This window comes from Anopheles gambiae, chromosome 2 (genome assembly GCF_943734735.2).
Source record: "Anopheles gambiae chromosome 2, idAnoGambNW_F1_1, whole genome shotgun sequence".
In the NCBI taxonomy this organism is placed as follows: Eukaryota; Metazoa; Arthropoda; class Insecta; order Diptera; family Culicidae; genus Anopheles; species Anopheles gambiae.
Genome location: NC_064601.1, coordinates 106,587,162 through 106,611,344, shown reverse-complemented (window position 1 = coordinate 106,611,344; position 24,183 = coordinate 106,587,162). Strand labels below are relative to the sequence as shown.

The following is a 24,183-nucleotide window of genomic DNA, read 5'->3' as shown; positions in this document are numbered from 1 at the left end:
ACTTTTTTTATCGTAAAACAGTTACTGGCGCCCTTTCCGTTTTAAGTTCGTAGGATGATATTTTAGCCTGTCAGCCTGTTTGCATTGTATAGCAGTTTTCGAGCAGCTATCTAAGGCGGCACTCTGGCACCAATCGAACACGACATCGAACATGAAAAATGTATGGAATTTGACATGTTCGATTAGATAACCATTTTTTCCAGTTCGATGTCTTGCCATTGTTTTGATCAGGTACTCGAATCTAATTCTAGCTTTTAGGCCAAATAATCTAGGCTGAAAATCGCAGGTTTGTTTTGTGTGTGGTTTTGTATGGAGTGTTTACATGATTTCAGCCTCCAACTGTCAAACTTCATATAAAAAAGCTAGCTAGAATCGTGAAGGGCCCCACTGTTGGTTTCACATGTGTGTACATGGCTCAGTAGTGTGGTTTCTGCGTTGCATCAAACAGTACTACCACCCAATGTACCAATGTTCGAAGCGCGCGCGCTCTGTTGCTATGAACAGGTTTGGTTTTATACCAAAAACCAAAATCCTCGAACGCAAAAATATTGTGAGAAGGTGGTTTGTTTGACTCAGTGGACATGGAAAATGGTTCTCATTTTCCATCTTCGCTCTCCCAGTTCGTTCGCTCTCGTTTCTCCCATATTAGCTCTCTGCGCTCGTAAGGATATGCGGTGGGAAAGTGTCCTGTTTTTGGAGAGCGCGACGCGGGACCATGCTCTCTCCGATTGCAAATTGCTGCTAGTGACGGCTCCCCGAAACCTGAGGGAAACTTGCCGGTAAAACATTGCGACTCGCCCCATTAAAGGAAAATAAAACCCATACACACGTAGCGGCGAAACTGTGTGTGTGTGTGTTTGCCTGGTCCGTCTTTACACACCAGGTTAGGGCATGTGTCCACAGAGACCGGAGGGGGGCAATAGACGCAAGGATACTCTCGCGCTGCTGGGAAATGTGAGGGCGCGTGCGGGTTCTCGGTACCGCTCAATGTGTTTTCCCGATTCTGGTCGTGCGGGTGCAAAACTGTGTACACACAGAAAGGTTCGAAAATTGCGAAAAATCGCTAAAAGAGAAGTTTTTCACGATTACAAAAGTAGTTAAATACAACAGACATGATGCATCAAGTGGAAAGGTGTTGTTTGGTGCTTTTCAAGCTGTATTAATGTCATCTTTCGGCCTACAGACAGTAGAATGCATCTATATGTGGATTTAGATAGGATATCGCAGAAATGGCGTAATGTGCACTAGTACCTCGTGAATGATGCGTGGAAGATGCTGCAAAAAGCTTGTGTTAGTGTGCAGTAGACTAACACGAGTGAAGTGAAGTGGACTTACGAACAAGCAAATAGGCTGTGTCCATGCGTATGGGACGAGCGATAAGTGTGACTTTATGAAACGAAAACTCACAAAATTGTTTGGCAATAATTTAGTTATGGCGGTGCTTGTTACCTTTCTTGGTAGTTTTATCAGTTATTTGATTTAATATTTATGTGTTCATTGTGTTTGTTTACAACGTTCTGTCCCATGTTGCGCATCGGCATTGATTTCAATGTGTTTTGTTACGCCTTTGCAAAAGCATTTTCAGTCTGTAGTGCATATATTAACAATTAAATCACAAAATGGTTGAGTTTAATGATCATATTTTGCCAAAAAACCTTATTTTATAACCAATTTTTCTGTGTACATTCGTGTAAAAATCATATTCCACACAAGTGTGCTCATGAGAGTTCTTTTGATTCTCTCTCTCTGCTGGATACATACTAACAGGGATTTAAACAGTGAGTGAGAGAGTGATTTCCACAACACAGGGAGAGAAATAAAAACGCCATCACACATACACATACATACCGCGCAAGAGAGGAAAGAACTTTCTCCAAAATGTGATAAATCAAAAAAAGGAAAAATGAAGACGTTGAGGAACGCGGGGTAGGAGGAACAGAGAAGCATCGCCCCCTGCGTAAGAAGGCTACGAATTTTAGGAGCATAATCGATAATTTTCCGTCTATTCACCCATGTCTGCATCCTTGTAGTACGTCTCTGCACGTATATGATGAAACGGAGTGGTTGAGAGTCTTTTTACTGTAGAGCACTACCACTACCCTTGAAGGCTTTTTGAGGTGTGGTAGTAATAGAAGCTTGAACGTAGAATTAAAATGTTAATATACAAACGATTTCGTTGGAAAATATATGATGATTTTCAAGAGATCTTTTGCGGACCTGATGGTGGAACTCCTGAAAGGCGACAATGTGGTCTTATTTGAATCACTTATCTTTATTTCGTGCTAGCGCATGTGGACTACTTAGCCTTACAGACTCAGCTGAAAGGATTAGGGTAGTATCACAAGTAAACCAAGCTTAAGGATTAGGTTTGCAAGATGTTTTTCTCTGCTGTGTTTCATAGTTGTACATGAAAGTAATGATAAAAGCAAAAACTCGAGAGTAAAAACTCGATATAAAGCTTACGCTATCTCTTTCTATCTCTCTATCTCTCTCTTCCTACTTCTTTTGCGCTCTTTTCTCATCCCCAAACAGTGGGAAGAAAAACTCTCCAACAAATGCACTCTCCAAACGAGGCACGAACGCCCATAATGTGGCTGTATAGGTGAAGAAAACCCTCACCCCAAGGATGTACACTGGCTGGGGATGTATGCGTGTGTTAGTGTCCAGCTTTTTATACAGCACAAACATATTTAAGCATCCCGACAGGCGCACAAAAGCATTGCCTCTAAGAGTGAGTCCCCTTCGTGTAGACAATTTTCTTCGCAGGTTAGCCCAATTGTTCCACTAAACCAACTTAAATGTTTTACCCACTCTTGGGGCCTGTTTTTTATGTTTGTCGATTTCTCTGCCGTGGCTGTAACGGTGTCATTCGTGGGATGGTAGCATGTAACTTTTGTTGCTGACAGGTTAGGGCGGTAACGGTGTACCAGGGCTGGGGGTATGGTTCACTTGTGTATAGGGTTACAATGGGAATTAGCCCACAAGCCACAGAAACTCCCAGATTATACTGATCAAGCTTTGGTTGGCGGGTGGAGCGTTGGAGGGCAAATGTTAGCTATTTTTGTGCCATTCGAGAGCCGGTTATTGTAGAAGGCATTTTTAGACGACAAATCCCTTTCTCCATTTTCCACCTTTTTTACGATCTACGTGAACCCACGAGCCTGGTTGTTACCGGCGTGTATTTTTACACCTGTGTTACTGTGTCCTTTCGGTTTCAAGTTCACCCTTGTGTTTGTACATTGAGTTATAAGATGTTGAACTTTTTCGTATAGATTTTCTTAACATTTCTTGAATTTATTGTAGGTTTTTGGTTGTTTTTTTTTATAATTTCTTTGCGTATAGTTTTTGTGTATAAACCTTATTTATTTATTGGAAAAATTCTTACTGATAAGCTAATGTCTTGCTATGTGTAATTCAGATCATGTGTGCCAAAAGATAGTGTTATACAACGATGTACATTGACTGACTCACAATGCCTCTAATGCTATAAGTGATCCCAATAAGCCATGCAAAGCATGTCCTTCGCACACAAGCGCAGGGCCTCCGCGCGCGGTCTTTTAGTGGGGCAACCGAACAGCTCCTCCAACACAATAAATGAGGACGATTATCACCACCATTCTTCACCGTTTTTGCCGATGGACGGCAGTGCCGAAACCGGCACCGACAGGTACGCCGCCATAATATCCGCCATTGCGGCAACCGAACAGCAGGAGCTGGAGCGCTGCAACGAGCGCAACCGGTGCGTGGGGCCGCCAGATGAAAGCGCGCTCGATCACAAGTTCGACCGGCTGCTGTCGGAAGTGCACGGTCTGCGGGATCAAATTGGCGATCGGATCGAGACGCTCAACCGACGGCTGACTCAAACCAACCGCCTCTTCCTGGCACATCAGGACTATGGGCAGCGATCGAACCGGGCCGGCGATCTGTTGCTGATCGGTGTGCCGACCACCGTCCAGGGCGAAGGGCTCCGCGAGTGTTACGTGCGCATTGCCCGCCGTCTCGGATACGCGGAAAGTGAAATCCCGATCGTGCACATACGCCGACTGGAGGTGGTGGGATCGTCCTCCTGTGCGGATGTGAAACCGTCCCGGTACAGCGTTGCTGTGCTAGACAACATTGCAAGGACGCGGGCCGGGAAGCTGGCACGGACCGGGTCGATCGAACCTTCCGTCCAGCCACCGGCTGTGCACGTGCAGTTTGTGTTTCGAAACGCGCGCAACGAGTTCTATCGCCGGTACCAGGAAGGTGGCCGGGCAGGGACGGGACTGGCGCTGCAAGATTTAGGCTATGGTGGTGCGGACGGCCGAGTGTACGTGAGTGAAAATCTGACCCGCGGGAATGTTAGCCTGAAGGCGGAAGCAATGCGGCTGAAGCGGGACGGAAAAATCAAGAGTGTGTTCACGGTAAATGGACAGATCTACGTCAAGCGTACGGTGGACCATCGGCCGGAGCTGGTCACGAGCAGTGTCGATCTGTTGCTGCTGGATGAAACGAAGATGAAAGCAAACAAGTAAGGAGACGGGCTTTTTTTCTAGTACATTTCATTGTTTGTGATGTCTTCTTTGTTTTTATTCGATTCAACGTTTTTATTTGAAAAAAAATGACTTTTTTATCGGAGATTTAAAACAAGATAATACGACAGATAATTGTTTTCGACATCATTCCCATGAAAGGAACTCCGGTCAGTTATTCGGAACATTCGCCATGGCGGACGACATCGCAGTTTTCGTTTCGCGTGTAGGCATATTTTTGAGTTTTATTGTTTTAACATCTCAGTTTTCGCTACAAAATTGTTGGAGTAGACCCACATCAGGTTGGTCCAGAAATTGTCAATGAAACGCAGCTAGATGATGTTGGGCAGGTTCGCTGACTAGGGTACCACTTCATCTCCTTCAGCCGTTTCATATCCTCAAAAGATCGCTGCGAGTTTTGGCGTCATTAGCTGCAGCTCTGAAACAAGTGAACGCGATTTCCGTTTTCTGACATGTATGTTAAATGTGTTCCCCAGGTACTTTTTCACTGCTAGGTCGATTGCATCGACCTCCCGGCCAAGCGAACGCAGTGATGCAGCCTCTTTGCCCACGTTATTCGTTGTCATTATCCTTTGGAGCTTCTTATCGCTCAGGGTCGTCGGTCATTTGGAACTGGACATTAGAATTCTTTGATTTTAAGACACTTTTGGGCGCGATTGAGTAGTTTCTGTTATGTTTTGTCATTAAGCGTTGATTTCGCTGATGGATTCACAGTAATAATGCAGGCCGTCATTCATTCAGAGGAATGATAGGACCACGAAGAATATATTTAAATTTGGGACGATTCAAAGAGATTCTGAAAACTATTTTTTGGCGAAAGGGAATTGGTGTGGTGCAAGGACTATAAATATCTACATATATTTTACACTACTACGGATCAGTCCTTCCAGTGCACAACGTTTCATACAAAACTCCCTATTTGTTCGCTCACAACAATCGCCAGAAGAAGAAATCCCCTGCCATAAGTGCAACTAAAATTAGATCCACCTCAATCCACCTGTAGTTTAACTAGCATCCTTGGTGTTGAGCAAAGCTATCTGAAATGCCTCTCACATCAATGGTACAATAACCTGATGCATTTCTTAGCTCCAATATATATATAGCATATAAACAAAGAAAAAGGAACCGTTGCTCCAATTGCTCCAAATTCACCCAGCTCTATTGGACTTCACAAACCCATTCGTCCCTACTACCGATGACAGAAACCCCCTGTTCTACGATCGGTGGAAAATAGGTTGCGGCTAGGGCGCACTCTGCCAACCACAGTTACTGGCACAAACTCCGCTTAGTTCACCCGCTAAGGTGTTTTTGGAAAGGGGGGGGGGAGTACGGGAAAATCAAACCACAATCGATCGCCCTCCATAAATAGCAACCACCGGGAGGGGGGGGGGGGGGGAGAACCGTCTTCGCGTCCTCGGACGGAGCGTTTTCATCGCAGGGAGGGGTCAATAATAACTCATTTTATCGTCCTCTTTTTCGACCGCAAGCGCTATAGTCTCATGCCTGGAGCGCCTTCTCGGTCTAGTGAAGATGCAGATGAGATGCTGCGGCGGTCTTGCCGGCTCGTAATGCAGTTGCCGCCATGGTTCCCACGAATATAAAATTGATAATATTTGAAAGCTACCCCGACAGCTATCTTTTCGCCCTTCAACTACCTTTTTCAGGTGCACGGAAAGCGCAAGAAGCGCTCTGCGCTCTGGTCGGTTTTCGTGTGTTGTCTGTGTGCAAGGGGAAATATTTTCCACAAACCGCAACCTCCATCGATCGGTTGATCGGAACTCAAGAATATGGAGTAACAACATAACGTTGTCTCCAGCAGGGAGTAGCGTTTTAAGCAAGACCGATTGAACTATTCTCACTTTTCCCGTGGGTAAATCTTTGACCCTGTGGTAAGCATTTGGTGCGGTTTCTCGCTTGATTGGTGCCGGCTAGTACAAATCACTTTCGTGCGTCTGGGATTATAATGATTCAAATGAAGTTTTGATGCACTTTAATGGGTTTTAGAGGGTGCTAATGCTATTCAACATCACCTACAATTGTTTTCCTACCATACGAAAGACTTTTTATGTTGTTTTTCTTTAAACAAAGTATCGCTTCCCCCGTTTGACAGAATTCATAATTTTTAATAAATGCTTTTGAAACAATTTGACACATGTCATTTATGTGATAAGGGATTGGTGACGGAATCTTTCGGCTGTTTTATAATGAATTTAAATTTCCCAATCACAGCCATGCTAAAACTTGTTGATGATAAGTTTTTGCTTGCTTTTAAAATCCTAATTTGCACTGAAGATTTATAAAAAAAAATCGTTTTTTCGACTCCTATCGAACCTTTCCCCATCCTGTCAAACTTGTGTTCCTATCGTGCATTTGTACCTTCTACTACCAACAGCGCAAAAAATAAACCTCGAACCCATTTTGCATTCGCACACCATGGTGAGCCTGCGACCATCTTGCTCCCGGGGTGACATAAATTTGCAATCACTGTCCGCATCCACAGCAGCATCCTTTGCCGCCTTTTGCCGTCGCTCACTGTTATCATCACGCGCGCGGGGCCACTCATAATGATGATGGGCGTGGCAAAGCGGAAGACGCTAAAACAACCCGATCAGCGAAAGGTGGGTGCGCAGCACCACCTCGAAGGACAGAGGACAGGTGCTTGAAAGTTTTTGGAGGGCTGTTGCCCATTTTTTTTTGCAATGCACTTCTTGCGGATGCTAGAAATTAATGGAAAAGGATTAACAATTAGCAACAGGGTTTTTTTTTTGGTAATTCTAGTACCACAAGCACTCACAACCGCTCACAGAAAAGAGTTACGTGTGTAGTAAACAGGCCAGGAAATTATGCAATAAATTAGAAGCAAGACGTGCTTTGGGCTGACAGTAGTGTTGTTTTTTGTACATTTTATTAAAATATATTGTCACACAATTCAAAATGCGTTAACTTAACTTGAAAAGTAAACGCACATTCATTCCGTCAGCTCGAAGATATAGTATTTTACAGTAGTGGTAGCAATTGCAAGGCATCATTAGTACTTGTTTTATATGTGTTGTTGCGCGCCCGTAACTCAACAAGAGCTTCCCATTTTGGGCTGGAATGTGAAGACACCGCCAACTGAGGCTTTTCAACACCGTAAGCACTCGCGAGATCTTCCAAACCCCCAGCAGCGGCAGCTCCCGTTCGTACACGCGCTCTCCGAGTGCTGCTTTATCGTAGTGTGGGAATGTTGTTAAAACCACCACCCCAATATCATATTTGGCTCCCCATTTTTTTTTTTATTAATTTTTTTAAGCTCATCATCTCCTCCACCCCCCTGTCGAAAAAAAAAACGGTTCACTTCGCTCTCGGCTACGTGCGAGCAGCAAATGCTCAGCGCTCCCAAAACCACTGCTCCGAGTTCTCTCTTGGGTTGCCCCAATGATCCTCATCCTTCTGCCCTTTCGGCACCCTCCCCCCATCACCTCTGCGCCCAAAGGTTTGGCTCTATGTGTGTGTGTATTTTTTTTTTTGTTATTTTCTTTCCGGCACTACGGTGTGCGCTGGTGTGTACGCAATACACGCGGTGCGCGCGGCGGCGATGACCTTGTGGCGGTTCGACCAGTTCGTTGAACCTTTTGAGTGAAACGCGCGCGCCAAAAAAAAAATGCGAACTACAGAAAAGAACAAAATAATACAAACACACACATACAGGGGAGCGCGTGCGACGGTCAAAATGTGTAACTAACGTTCAACCGTCGCGCGAAATCAAATTGGGAATCTGTCGCGCGCGTTTTAGCTACGGACACCCATCCTCTCTGCCCGCCGTCCCTCACTGTCGTCACGGTCCCGGTCGTGCCCTTTCGATGCCGTCTTGCTCCTCCAGTCCAGCTAAGATGCAGTGGACTTTGCTGCTGCTAAAGTATGTGCATGGCTTGATGTGTGGAGTTGGCTTTTTTTTTTTGGAGGGGTCGGCTTTGGGTAGTATCACTTTTCCACCTATGGTGTGTGAGTATGACGAGTAAGTAGTGCCAAGTACCATCAACCACTGCGGATTGATAAGTTTGGTGAATGAAGTAGAGCAAAAGCTTCATTGTTAGGTTTTACATAATCTTGTCTTATGTCAATGAACAAAAATGTTTGAGACGCGATTGTGTAACCTCATGTATCCTTGCATGATCCTCCGGAGGACAAAATCTCTTAATTTTCCACTATCAATGCATTGTTCCGAAATAAAACCGCTCCAACGATCGTGTTCCGTACACTTTACAACGTTCTTTCATCCCCCCTCCTCTACGCCCGCTCCTCTGTCCTGAAACACCCATCTATCCATACGGTGCCGCATGTTGATGATCAGTGTGGCGCCGCAACGATTAAATACATGATTGGTTGTTGGTGATGGTGTGCTGCGGTGATGGGCCTGCCTGCTGCGCATTCTTTCGAGCCTTCTGCCCGTGTGTGCGTGTGTGTCGTGTTGCGGTCAACACTTGAGCGCTCTCGCTGTGTCACACGTGCTCCATTTTATCTCGGGGCTGCGCTGCTGTCTCTACCCCTGCTTACACTATGGCGATGTTTTTTTTTTGTTGGGGCGCGACGTGATAAAAAGAGATACTTCTCCGCGGCACTTTCGATTGCGATTTGATTCGAAGTTACCTGCTATTTGATGGTGATATGTTTCATATTACTATTTGGTGGGTTTAACGAGGGGGAGGAAGGGGCACGAAGATCATGATCAAGTTGAATTCGTTGTTCTGTGATAGAAAATAGCGCTACAATGAAATTGGATCTTACTGTGTTTTACTGTAATGTAAATTGAAAGTAGTGGTAGGTGTTAAGATGCCAAATAAATTCTTTGAAAAAATGTTTCATATTCTGGCAAATGCCATGGGTAATGAGTTAGGCAAGCTAATCCAAATAAATTTAGTACAACGCAATATTCATGGAGACGCTTGGTACCTCACATTTCTCAACGAAGTAAGGAACATGAATACTTAGTACTAGGATTTTTATCAATTACGAGATAAAAAGGATTGCAATTCTTTATAAATAAAATTTTGGTTATAGACAGAACCTTTTGATTGCCTTTTTGGAGCTTAAACAATGCTAATGTAATCCTGTATATATACATTACTGTTTTTTTTTTAATATTATAGTATAGATTATAGTTTTTATCAGATAGTATAGATCTAAGGATTTCAAATGAACATAACTACATGATTGACCAGTACTAAAAACTGAATGAAGTCCAACACATTGGAAGATTAATATCTCTTCATCTTCAGTTTTTAGAGCTCAAAATGCTAACGTTCCTACTTAATGATATGGTTCCCCTATTTTGAGATATAATCAAGGACCGTAAAGATATCAGGTCAAGTTATAAGCCCGTTTTGACAGCTAGGTGGAAGAAGAATCGACGAAGAAAACTGACAGTTAGTTTTCCGCGTTTGGCGAACGCTTCAAGTTCTCGAAGGAAAATTTCCATTTTAAATTGGGTGTTCTAATAAACTAAAATATTCACCCAAATTGATCTCCATCAAATATTGACCATGCAAAACGTAAACAATCCATCAATACATATACAAGCGGAAAACCATCTGTCAAAATCGGAGCCCAGGGGGGGATCGCCAAAAGCGCTATAACTACACCTCATTATACATTCCACCTTGGATATAATAGTGTAATTCCCCATTATATTGCCCGAAAAGCTACTTGCTAGCATTGCTACTACGTTCAAAGCACAGAAAGCGCAGTAATCGATCAGTCTGGTTCTAATCTGATCAGCTATCACCCATCCCATCCACGCTGTAATCTAAATCGGGTTAAAAAAAAAAAGACGTAAAAACTCCTACAATTTTGTGATCCACTCACATAGGTCCCTCGCGCGAGCTCAGCCAAGTGTTCGCGTGTCTGTGCATCGCAATAAAGATATTCAAATTGGCCAAAGAGTTCTGCTTAGCATACCCAGCAGTAGCGCGTCAGAGTTGGTGCGCGTTCTACGTGTCCAGACGGGGACTAGTCGCTTTGGATAGCGCAACCGGCAGCTCTGGTTGTTTCGCTCGCATTTCTTTCTCTTCCTCGCTCTTTCGCTCTTTGCCTTCTGCACATACACATACACTTTGTTTAGTGCCAATAGGCTGAAGACATGAGAGACACACACATTCCTTGGTGCGAAATAAAAAAAACGAACTGAGAAATGTTAACAGAATAGTGCAGGACAACGTGATAATGGCGTCGTGCGAGCGACGAATAGATTGTTAGCGCCATCAAAATCGCCAACAATGGCTGCTGTAAGAGCAAAGAAGAGGACGAGGCACGCGTGTGTCTGTTTAGCATTGATTGCATGCATCTTGTTACCATATCCAGCATGCCAGTACATCGAAATAAATTAATCCAAAACAATGAGGGAGAATGATATGGGTTGGGTTTGTTTCAAACAAATGTATGCTGAGTTTGCTGCATATTAAATATGATTCGGCTCCGGTAGTGACAGATTTTAAACGGGCTTTTATTATTTTAATATTCATTATTAACTATTAACATACACTATGCGCTTTAAGAACTTGATTGATTGTGCAACATTTCTTGTTTTGGAACTATATTGTGAGAAAATTTGATTGCCAATAAAGCTGTTAAAGTAAACATTTCTGTTTCTACAACTTATCTCAGTATATAATTTAACATCTCTGCATAAACTATACACTTTTGCCTATTTGTCACACTTGCCCGGCACTTGAACGAACTGTTTCGTTCTTTTCGTGTCTTAAATAACGTTGAGCTCGTTGAACTCCATCATTCCTTTTCGATATGATGGTAATAACATGGAAATTCTAACGCTCTGAAAGCTTCAACCCTTTCCTTCTTTCCTTTTTATTTGTTGCTAGCGCCATATTTCACTTCCTTTCCTAGTTGCGCCGTTCCAATCCTAGAAAATCCCCGTTGTAATCTAGAACGAGACAGTCGGGAGTTTCAACACCAACGGTGTGGAATCCCACGATGCATGGTTGAGGGAGCACGAGTTTTTCCATGGTGCTGTCGGCAATTCAGACCAAAAATGTAATTATCACACTTTACTGTCAATTCCACCAATCATCGTGCACCCTGTTGCATATCGATGCGCGCTCCTGTCTTCGCTGCTAAACGGTGTGGGCGAGCGGTGCCGAATCCTTCCAGCCAGCGGACCGGATGCGCAATCATCAGCTGGGAAAATGAACTGTTAATGGAAAACAACGCCCCCAAGGCAAATGGCACTGATTTCCTTTTGCACTGGAGCGACTAGTGCCTGGGAGATGCGAGCATCCGCAGTGGATGGCAGCATCCTTTTAAGGGTGGAGCAAAGTTTCGAGAGCGGAAGAGCTGGAATATTTTGATACTACGAGTTTCCTCTGGCGTTTCTTACTTATCCTTTAATAAGGATTCATCTGCAATGATTACAGTTTCGTAGGCAGTGTATTGATTTTTCATATGAAAGTCATGTGCCTTACGTGCATATTAAGTGTAGATAAAATGTACGTAATATTAAAGGAAGTTAAAAAATTAAAACAGTCCTACAGAATTATGAAGAACCTTGCGTCTCCATCTTTAGTTGGTTTTAGTAAGTTTCTACTAAAAACAAATTTACGAATTAAACCTGTTAGGTATTCGAATAACAAGTTGAATGCAGCACTTGGTTTTGGTTATAATTTACTAACATTTTATTTTTATTTCTCTTTGCAGGTAAGTGTCTTTGAGGACAAACATGGAACTATACGTTCAGATTACTTCAATCAGTAAGTGTTCGCTTGAATTATCAACGAAGGGAAACTATTTCCAGGCATATATGAACTTTAAAATCACAATGCCATCTCTGAACCATTTGTCTCTTAGTACGATCATCCAAAGGAGAGGTTAACGCCGATGATTGCTCAGGTACGAATAAAGCAGAATCGCAATGCCAAGCAAGTCTTTTCTAACTACAACTCAAGAATTTTCGCCAATGAACAATTAGTAACGTCCTAACGTCTTGTAACGAATAAAACATCACAACACCAACGGTTTCAAGATGTCATTTAAATGGCAAAGAACGTTTTAGTACTTAAAAGAACGTATTAAAGCTGGTCTACAAGAACTAAGGATCTGCCATTGACTTCAATCAAAAGTATTTGGAATGTTCGTCTGTCTGAAACAATGGTAACTTGTTTTTGAGCAGTTTGATAACGAGTTGATCTTTTATTAAATATTTACTGTATCTTTTATGGAGATTATTGATTTTCGTTGCATATGTGTATTGATAACCATGAATTGTTTGATGGTCAAAAAATAATCAAAATGATGTGCCTAAAAATGATTGTAAACGTAATCCTTCCCAGTCAAGAATAAGGTACGCTAATGCAGACACGAAAGCAAACCAAACAAACCACTCTGAACACATCGATCTGAACCCATTCTCACGCTTCCTTTCTATATCGCTTGTCTCTTGTACGCCACTATAAAAAGGCAGCACACCAACACAGAAACGGCTGCACCTATCATACACACACCCACAATATGATGCAGTGTCGATCGGGGCCTTACGATCGTTGTTTATGCTTTCCATCCCTTTTGCTACGGCCACCTCGAGCCCTCATCCTCCGCCTCCTCTTCCTCCTGCGTGTGAATCCACTGTGACGCACGCTTGGCCTTGTTCACGCACACACACACACACACACACACCATCCGTACCGTCAACGGTCGGTCGTGTCTTGGTCGTTGTCGTCGGATCAGGTAATTTCTCAACCAGAACAGCAAAACGCAAAACGCTCTAGCAGGCAGGCAGGGCAGCGTCTCTGATCCTTCCAGGAATTTCATCCGAAGCGAAGCGGCGCAGCATAAATGCCATTGCGACGCCGCTTCCCTCCCTCCCCGCCACCGGTGGCTCGACCGGCCAGCTCTCCCTGTCCCCTCGTCGGTTGAGAATGCGTCGCTCTAACGTGTTTTCGGCACAGTGGGCTTTGTTTTTGAAATGTGTGTTCCTTCCCGGTCCGGGCGAGATGCATTCGAGATATGTGCGTGTGTGTGTGTATGTGCATGCACACACTTCCGCGTCTGGTTTTTATGGTGCTTTTTGGTGTTGTTTTCGTCTCTCGATCTCTCGGTCGGATGCGATCTTGCTGCTGCTGTTGCTGCTAGGCATGTTTGGTGGTCGCCGTCATTCGCTTTGGTGGTCAACTAGACACTCTTTCAAACTGTGAAGGTTCGATGGTAAGGAGGGTTTCGAGAAGTGGTAGCGGAGTTGCGATAGGCTTCGTTTTCTTTGATCCTTCTTTCCATGCTCGTGCTCTTTCCCGCTCATGCACACGCACGCACAGCGGGTTTGGTTACACTCTTTCACCTTTCTCCTTATTCCCCTTATTCTTCCCCCTTTGTGCTGTCTGGTCGGATTCTTTAAGCCGGATCCCGTTATTTACAACGCCATTAGCCTCGAGACGCTAAGGATATACGGCTGCCTCTGCTGCTCGCTGCCTGCTCTTTTGTTTGCTGCCTACTAGAGTGTTGGTTTCGGCGTTGATGTGTTCGAGCCGTCTGTGTCTGGCAATGAATGAACGTGTGTGAGTGTAATCTTCCTTGTTGACGGACGGCGGAAACCTTTGCCACGGGGAAAGGGGGTTGCTGCTGCTGCTCGCTTACGTTACGCGCGCTTTTCTTGCGTTCAAAACATTCAACTTCCCTCGAGTGCGTCGGAAGAAAATGAAGCAACAGAGGAAAATAAAAACCCGGGAATCTGAACCCGGCATTGCGCCTCGCTGCGTGTGAAGCATAGTTAGATGTAAGCTTTCAGAGCAAGCACGGAATGTGTAAGCTTTCATTTCTGGCGGGAAAAGAATCGTGCGCGCGTTGCTCGGTGAAAGCGTGTTTGCTTTATTATGTTTTGGGTTGGTCGAAAATGGTTCAGTGCTGATGCTAGTGCTTTCACTACTATTCGTCTCTGTCCACCGGTAATGTTTGGGCGTTTTCGAATTGCTTGTTGTTATCGGTATACTTCCTCAGCAGGAGAGTTTCTTACCGTTACGAAGTCTGCGTTTTAGAACACATCTATACCAAAGATGGAGAAACCAAACGAGGAAAAGTCATTGTCCGCTCGCATGTGTACACGTGCAGATTCTATTAATTATATTTTAAAGCACGAAGCACCCAAGACAACTCGGCAACTTCGCAACGGGCCGTGTGCGTGCTCGCTCGCGCTACCTTTGCGTTTATCGCTAGCGCCTTAAACGCTGCTAATTGGGATATGATTTAGAGTAGAATTAAAAGCATATCGGATTCGGGAAAAAAAACCCAACCTGTTACATATACACCGATTCATTATTCTTCGTCTCGTTCTCGGTTGGTTTGCTTTGCTCTGGGGGGTGTGTGTGTGTTTTTGTTTATTCATCCGATCAATTTATATGCTCTACCATCTACCCTTATCGTGTTCTAGATGGGATTTTAAAGTGTTTAAAATTAGAAAAACTGTATCAGCGATAATTATATGATAATGAGAAGAAGCTTTACTGAAGTGTTGTTAGAAATCAGAAAATTTGTGTACAATTCAATAGGATTATCCAAGACAGAGCGATCCCTCAAATCTTGTTGATGATACTGTGAAAGTATTATTCACACAACTTTACTACCTAATGTCTCGCGACACTGTGACAATGACAACAAACATCCATTCTAAAGATTTAATGATACTGGAAAATTACATGAAGTTGTAAGATTTTTAGTCATTTCAAAACCACTCAACCATGACAAATTCTCAATAACCAACCACACCAATGGTACTTTGTTACGATGGTGCTACCCAGCGTGTCAACAAACGGTGTCTGGCCACTCACGATGCGTCAATTACAGCCTTAATTTGTCGTGCTTTATGGAATTGAGCCGTGGCATTACAACAGTGGCTTACAAACAGCGTCAACAACCCCCCAGCAAAGCGTTACGGGCAAGCTTCTGTTGCTTTATGGAGCGAGGCGCCAAGATATCGGGCTCGGGCAAGAAAAATGAACCTCTGCCGGCCGTCGTGGAAAACACGAGGAAACAGCGGGAAACAGTGGTAATGGTTGGCAAATTTGTGATTCGAATGAAATCTCTACCACCCTCGGCTCCATTAAGCCGCCCTCGGCAGCTTCTCCCCCAGCCCAGTAGTGTAGATGGCTTACGCGTGGCCCATCCCGAAGCTCAAAGCCCCAAAAACAGGAAGCACACGAAAACACAGACACAGAGTCAGCAACCCAACAGCACGTGACTGAGATGATTATGACATTAGAAGACGAGCAGCCACCTGATGAGCAAATCCCAGCAAAGTGTATCCGTCCGTTTCGTCTATCGCATGTTCTCCTCCAGTTCGCGGATCATTTTTCCAGTGAGTCCAGTGGTGCCTGGGTTTTTTTGGTGGTTTAGTGTAAGATGGTGCTGTTTGCATTTTTTCGGCTTCCGCCTGTTTCTTGTGCTTTGATACGCGACACCGTATTCCACCACCATTCCAGTAGCAGCAGCAGGCACGTTGTGTCATCTAGTTCCGGTTGAATTCTCACCCTTCCTGTCCGAGCCCTGTCTGAATTCAATTCGCGCCGGGCCTGCACTGGTGAAGTTCTTAGGGGGGGAAGCATTTTCACTTAGCCGAATGGTTAATACACGATTTGGTGATTAGTAGTTGCTTCTGTTGCTGTGGCTTTTTCTTCACGTCGTTGTCTTTGTTGTGTACTGCCGAACTTGCAAAGGTGTGCTACCTGTAAACACAACATTAGAGCTTTATCATGGGAAAGATTTCGATGCGGCTTTCTTGTGAGCAAGCCGAGGACTGCTAATGAGAAGTTTATTCTTGCCCAAGATATGGTAGAAACGCTATCTCTTTCGGCTTTCGGGTGCCGACTTACACCCGTTCTGGGTCGTTTAATGCGAGGCACGTCTAGCATCTATGCTGTGACAGGCACGAGATTGGGCGATTAGTTGAAGTTTTGCTCGAAACATCAAACCCATTTGCACTGTTGTGGTAATATATTTTCTTGACGCTGTGTAATTCATTGATATATCGCTTAATTTATGCCTACAAAAATGGAAAAGACATTAAAAACCCAAGCTGAGGCTCCCTTACAGTGTAGATCCTGACATAGAAGACGCATGAATTCAAAGAATAATGCAATTCTTGAAGAAAAAGCTTTTCCATTGGCTATGCTGCACAACATTGAAGTATCCAAAACTGCTCCATTTTGTTTGACTTGATGCGCAATGAATCCTGATGCAAATGATCTTCTCAATGTAAATGAAAGTTTTTAGCGGCGTGCCTAAACTATACCAATTGCACCCGCAATTGCATAATTATTCTGCCACGGTAAAGAGAAACTGTTGTGTGTAAACAACACCGGTTCCCGCCCCACAGGAACACAGTTCCTGCTAGGTGAGTGAAACTTCTTCTTTGGAGGTAAGGTTTTGGGCCCGCAACCTGCCCGGTCGTTGATGGCAACAACCTTTCACCGTCAGAAACGAAACCTGCTAATTTGCACCTGGCGGCCGCCCTCCCCGCCCGGTTCCCAATAGCAGCATGTCTGTACCGTTTGGGGAAGTTTTCTTTTCGCTTCCCAATTCATATCCCCGTGCATGCATCCGACCGGACACGCGCGCGCGTGTGTATGTGCAGCTCAATGTGTGAGGTTTGGATTGTGTTGTGCGTTGCTGTTATTATTGTTGTTATTTTGTTTTTATCTTTTGTTTAACATCTTAAACCTCGCTGCACGACTCGCTCATTAGCGAAATGCGGCGAGATGTATCCCCAACCGGCTGGCAGGCAGGCAGGCTATAGCTGACTGACCACAGTGTGACCGCTCGGGGAGAATTTGCCTTGATGCTCTGACCTGACGCGCGTTTGACAGCGAAACCACGCGGTCCAGTTGATTTTGTTGTTGCTGTTGTTTTTTTATCACAAAAGAAGCTTTTCCCGCAAGCAGCAGGGTAACACCATCCACTTCCTCTTCATCATCATCGTCATCATCACCGTCGTCATCCCGTCCAGACCATTTGGTGCCACACTTGCTAACGATTCGCAAGGCTTTCGGAACGATGCGCCCTACGATGAATTATTTATATTAGCACGTTGCTGTCGTTTCTGCTGTGCGCGCCTGTTGTGTGTGTGTGTTTTTCTTTTTTGTTTTAAATTTTCCCCTTCTCGTTGGCTTATCTGGCTAGTTTTTTTTGCAAACTCCTATCCCCCTTCGTGCGTGCCAGTTTGGTCGCAGATTTTTAATGTGCGATACTATCAATGGACACGGGGAGATTGATTAGCTGTGGGCAGTGGATTGCTTTTTTTGTTCTTTTGATGCTGCAGGTTTAATGATGCTCTGGTGGCATGAAGAGTTGAACTTTGCGACTAATAAGCTCCGGGGGATTGGATATTTGGATAGTGGTATAATGAGGATATAATTCTGCTGTTACAATTCAAAACAGATGTGCGATGAATTTATTGCATTGTAAGATCCACGTTCAGTATCTTAATATTTTGGAATTATTTGGAATTATTCATATGTTTTAATGCATTTTAACTATTACGTTATCCAAAAGAGCAAAGAAGTAGTATTGATAGTATTGTTCATCTAGTTATTAATGAATTTCTGGTCAAATTAGTTGTAGCAATGCCCAATTCACGCTTCAATCCCGAAAGTGTTTGTGGCAATCTGCTGATTTTCAAATCCTGCGCCGAGGTCCGCCAAATGTGTTTCCCTGTAGATAACACTCGTTTGTTTGGGGCAATGTTTCACATTCCTATGATGCCATTATGTATATGATATCAGCCTTCGGGAGGGGACGATAAAAACGAACGAACGAACGCGTGTGTACCGCTCCAGAAAACCGTTTAAGCTAATCGGCTACAAAATGGGTGCAATAATCAACCATCAACGATTGAGATACATCTTTCGCTAGGTAATTATCGCTCATCACTGTTGGCCGGGTGGGCTTTACAGAGCCTCCCCCGGACGGTCAGGAACTAACTATCAGTTACACATTCTCCGTGGAACGGGCGGCCCACGCCCTTCGCATCCAAACGGAACAGACGGTGGAAGTTCGACGCAAAGGAGGGTGGAGGTTCGGGCAAAAAGCGTTGGTGGTGGCGGCGGCATGACGCAAAGGAGAGGAAAGGAGACGTATACTACACTACACAGACGCGGATAGCAGACTGCCTGGCTCCCCGGGCCGCGGATGCTGCGAGCAGAGGGCGATGGTGGAGTTGACGTCGAAATAAATCGAAAGATGTACTGGCAAGTGGGTGTATGAAGCTTTCTCCCACATCCTTTAGCTTTTTGGGGGTGTTGTTGCAACATTTATTGATGATTACGAAAATTTGAGTGTTTGGGTGAATTTGTGAATTACGATTGATAATTTGATTTAGTTTGTACAAAATTTACGATACAAATGAACTTCAAAAGAACACTAATTAAAACTCGGTTATTATCCCAATTAAAACTTGTAGAAAGTATCAATCACTGCCAAAAGCATTTGATATACAATATTTTATGTTTATGTTGATGCGGATAGGGAAACATTGAGCGTCCTACCTAAATGATTGAATTTCGTTGCACGATTAGAACATGTATCCACTTGAAAGAGAGCTTTTTATGTAAGTTAATTGGAAAAAATAAATCGCCGATCGAATTTCCTTCTTTTTTGTGTTGTATCTATCACTAGTTGTTAATTTGAGACATGTTTTAAAGCAACCCAACCTGGTGAAACTCTGCCGACCGTCTACGGCGTGAACGTGCAATGTTTTACTTTTCTTGCAACAAGGAGCACGCGATAAGGATCTACCGCCTCATTGATTTGTTAGGGAAAACCATCGCGTATCGAATGTAATGACCCATAATACGACGCACAATGATCCGTGCCCGTCACACAAACAACAAATCAAGCTTGAACCCATAAAAATCCACAGGAATGGTGTATGGATGCTTTATTTTGACGCGCAAAGGAAGCATTTTTGCTCTGCCTTTGGATACGAAAAAGGACTCGTTTTCGGGACGGTGCGTGTATCATTGAGCGTGTGTGTGTGTGAGAGCGTTTCTACACGACCATTTTTTCCGCCATTCTTGAGTTGGTGCATGATTGTGTGTGTTTCTGTTTGTGTGCGCCATTATAACGCGCGTTCCGTGCGTGTCGCGTGCGTGCCGTTTCTCTTCCACCATTGCTGAGGGCGCGCTGGGAAGAGGAATACAAAAAAGTAAAGTTAATGTGCTGGCATGTATGTAGTACGACACATGGAGGAGGAGGACGACGACGACGACGACGACGACGCAACGGCGTAGAATACGAGCGAAATTTCTGCCCGCGGTCACTCATTCTCTGAAAACGGGGCTTTGGTTTTGTGGGACGAACTCACGTCGCTGTCGGTGGCGCTGCGAGAGTTTTGTGCTCTGCAAAGCAAGAGCGAGAAGGCGAGAGCGCTGAGCGCCCTGTCGCTCGCTCTCTTTCGCGCCCGTTCTGGCGTAGGGCGCACTCGCTCGCACACACCGCTGCCCTACACGGTTCATCAAACAGAAAGGCCGAGAAACGGCACCTTCTCTCTCCTTGTGCGCATCCATCTCGCTCCCGCTGCCTGCCATCGTTCGCCTGCGCCTGGCCTGGGTGAGTGCGCGCGTTTCGCCGAACCCAACCGTCGGGCCGTGGGCTCGGCACCGGATTGGGGAACGCCGCACCGCTGAGAAGCACGATCGCGCGAACCCAAAAGAGCGCACACGGAGCGCGGGCACACATTCTCCGCACGGTGCTGTGCTGTCGCATTTGGCCTGAGTGCGTTAGTGGCGACGGAGGTACGTCGAGCGTTGATCCGGTGCGATTGCGTTTGTTGTTTTTGTTATTGCTGCTCCCAGCACGGTTGTGTGTACCTACCCACCCCTGCCCTGTGCTCACTGTGCTGTGCCCGTGCGCGCTCTCCCTTTCACCTCCTGTTCCCGCGTGTGTGTGTGTGTGTGTGTGTGGTTGCCGTCTCCGCGCGCTCGTTCACCATCCATCGCCACCCCGCGTGGGACAGATGTGTGTGATAGTTTTTGGCAATTAATAATTGCGCATGCAAATTGTGTGCGTGTGTGTTGTGTGTGTGTGCGCGCGGGATTCTTTGCTTCTCTGCCAGACGTGCTCTGCGCCCTTGTAAAGAAAGTGAGAGCACAGGCGGCTAATATTTGCTACCTAACAAGCTGTCCCAGTAGAGTGGGTGGAAGATGGCCACAGGCAGGCAGTGTGTGAGGGTGTGACGATTGTAACAAAAAAAAAAAAAAAAGAAAAATACAGCACGGTGAAACATTTTTGTGTGTGGTTCCAAAAACAAATGGCTGTGCAAGGAAGTAACACTGAAGAAAAAAGTGTGTGTACACATGTGTGCTTGCTTTTTACGTGAAAAACTCAAACTGTGCGAGTGACAAAACACGATTATTGTTTTTTTAGTGAAGAACACGAAACTAAACTAAAGTAAAGAAGTAACACAAACACACAACAAAATACGAAACGAAAATTCCCTCCGGAAAAAGGGAGAAAGAAGGGAGCGAAAAACAATGCGCGAGTTCGAAGGAAGAAGCATTCGCCGCACGGCCGTGGCGGAAAAGAAAATGGTGGCCGCCGCTACCGTTGTTGTTGTCGCCGACGACGACGGTGATGAGCGGCCGCATCGTCGATGTCGTCGCGGTGCTGCGGAAGAAACGCAATATTTTCGGGTTCACCGTAGCGACCGTAGTACTACCACCACCACCATCGGTCACTTGGCGGCCGACGACGATGACGATGATGATAATGATCACGATGACGGCGGCGACCGCGACGATGATGATGAAGTGCTAATGAATTGTCGTCATTGGCTTCGCACGCCGGATTAAAGCGAGAGAAAGCCACCAGCGTGCAAGCGAACGCGCGCGCGCGCGCTGAAGTTTATGCGCTCTCTCTCTCTCGCTCTATCGCTCGTACACTGGTGTGCGGTGTACGCGTTCAGCTCTCGCGCTCTCTCACGCGCTGGAAATTGGAAGGCCCCCCGATCCGCACGTAAAAACACGCAGAAATGCAGAGCCGTCGTGGTGAAAAAAAAACGCGCCGTGCGGTGGGTGATGTGTGTGTGTGTAGGTGATGCGAACGAATTTTTTAGTGTGTGTTTTCCTCCCCACCCCTCCCGCTGGTTTGCGGTTGGAAGCATTTTTGTTTTAAGACACGCTGAGAATCAATCACACATTGATACAAGAAAAGGCTAATGCGCGCTTGGGCCTCCTGGTAGATCGAACACCACGGAGCTTTGGTGCTGCGCGTACGCAACGAACGCGTGCATGGGTGTGTGTGTGTGAGTGTTGGTGTGTGCTTGACTGTGCGCACCCGCTACGCGGTAGTCGTGGTTCAACGTCCAACGTGCGTCTCTATGTGTATGTGTATTAGTATACATGCGTGTGTGTGTGCGTGCGTGCGTTTCTGGCAGTGCGTTCGTGTGAGATACTCATGTGTGTGTGTGTGTGTGTGTTACGGTGCGACAGGGCGAGGAAGGAAAAATAATGCCGCGTGCTCTTCTCGCTTCTTTTTTCGGGAGGGAAAGAAACAACACCACCACTACCACAACGCACACAAACGAATCGAACCGACCAAAGAAAAAAAAAACCCGTCCGTACGTGACTGTGTGTATGTGTGTGCAGACGACGCAGCATCATCTTCATCAACCTGATGGAATTTTTCACTCGAACTTCCGGATTCGGCTGCCCAGCCAGCCCGCCCCGCGGTCGGTTCCCTTGACGGGGCTGCGCGCGCGCGCGCGCTCTCTCGCCCGTTTGCGCAAGCGAGATGCAGAGTGTGCGGTGGATGGTGTTCTTCGCACCAGGACAGCAAAGGATAGCGCAAGCGGACGTATCGGGCTGCGACTGTGTGTGGTATTGTTTTCGTATCAGCAAGCTCTTGCTCGCTCTCTTTCGATTTGGGGTGGTGGCCTTGGCGAGCTTTAGCGCGCGCAGAGAGCGCGGTGGAGGAGATGTCCACGGGCCGACTGTGATGTGCGTGATGTGAGCTTGGGTGAGTGAGAAGGGCATATAACTATGAACCCTCTGCCGCCCTCCTCCTGCTCAACACAAATGCCCAACGGTTCCCCTTTTTTTCGGTACCATCCACACGCGCGCCGTGCGTTATCATTGCGCTCTGTCGGTGGTGTGTGTGTGTGTGTGCGCGCGCGTTTGTGTTGTGCTTCCTCCGCCTCCCTCTGTGTTATTCCGGTGTGGTGTTCCTGCACGAGGCAATACCCAGCTAACAATTTATCGGTTTGACCGCGTGGAGAGCGAGAGAGAGAGAGAGAGAGAGATGCTTATGTTTATCAGCGTGTGAACCATTCGCGATCGAATCAATCTTCTCCGCTCGAAGGTGGACACAATTTTGTTTTGGCTTCTATCCAGCCCCGTAAACACCTGCACACAACCACAGACCCTCCAGCATCATCGCCTATGGGAAATCGAGTGTGGTTTTTCACCCGTGAAGAAAAGTGCGTGTTTTCGGCGGGTGCGCGTGCGCCTTCGATCACAGTACACACTCTAACACACACACACACATACTTTCTGAAACCTCACACAGCACTTCTTAGGCGAAAATTTGTGGAAGATGTTGATACATTATGCTGCGCTGCCGAAGAAGAATGTGGAAATTTGCTGTAGTGGAAAAAAAACATGACTGTACCAAACACACCAGTAGTGAAGCAACCTTGCTGTTCTGATGGGAGAAAGTATTGCGCTGGTATGAAACGTTGAAGGTGAGTTTAAATCCAGTGTAACGAAACGGAAGAAGACAGTGCTATATTATCATTTCGATGCCGATTTGAACCAAACTCTGGATGAAGCTTTTTTTTCGTCTAAAGAAAAACGCCTTGGAGAAATGTATTGCATCACGCAACGGACGCAAAAGAAGGAGGGTGCATTATTGATGAAGACAAGTTTTCCCGCCCGTTCGGGGGTTTCTTCAATTCCTGTTTGTTTCCACCGTACCTCCGTTGTGTTTATTTTGCGTTCCGTTTTCTGCTCTACCACCCGCACGCTCTAATCCCGGGAAACACTGCTGCCTGCTGGAGAAAAGGAGACAGAGAGAGAGAGAGAGAAAACGCAGAGAGCGTGAGAAAAGCTTTCCGAGCGCTCCTCTTCGTTGATGAGCTCTGTGATCCGCCGTAGTTAGAACGTAGTGTCGGTAGAGTTGGACGGGAAGGCAGAATAACCGCGGGAGCGCATGAATCAAATTGGAAAGCGACACACGCACGTGTGGGGTTGGGGGGGAGGACGAAGCACACATGCTGTATCGAAAACGGTGCTTCACTTTCCGTAGTAAATGGTGTGATCCACAAACTGGGTGGATCGTCTCATCGTCTGGCGTTTTTTTTTTTTTTTTTTTGTTGGGGCTCGACGACTCCCTGTAGCAGCTACTCCGTGCGGCTCTTCGCACGTTCCTTCTATTTCTCTTTTTAGCAGGGAGCAGCACACATTTGTTACGGTCGGGACGATGGTTCAGAAAAGAGATAGAATATAAAGTACACACGCACACACACACACAAATGGGGTGAAATGAATGCCGATCAAGTGTGTGCATGCCCTTTCGCTTGCTCCAGATTAGCCTGCCCATTGCACCAAGGCTCAAGGTGTCTCGTTTTCGCAGACGCGTACACGCACTTGGAGCCTTTTTGATGGGATGGTCTGTGGAGGAGTGT

The 24,183-nt window shown here is 45.7% G+C and overlaps 1 protein-coding gene across 8 annotated transcripts in view; it reads left to right on the top strand.

Moving 5' to 3' along the window:
• The window catches only part of LOC1270308 (uncharacterized), a 120,833-nt gene that overhangs the window by 59,661 nt on the left and 36,989 nt on the right, over window positions 1-24,183 (top strand). The window contains exon 1 of one of the 8 annotated variants that reach the window (XM_308991.5): window positions 3,436-4,510. The exons of the other annotated variants lie outside the window; for them this stretch is intronic. Coding sequence (XP_308991.4) covers window positions 3,507-4,510 — 1,004 coding nt within the window. The 5' untranslated portion in view covers window positions 3,436-3,506. Of the gene's footprint in view, window positions 1-3,435; window positions 4,511-24,183 lie in introns of those variants that run through there. 8 annotated transcript variants of the gene reach the window in all.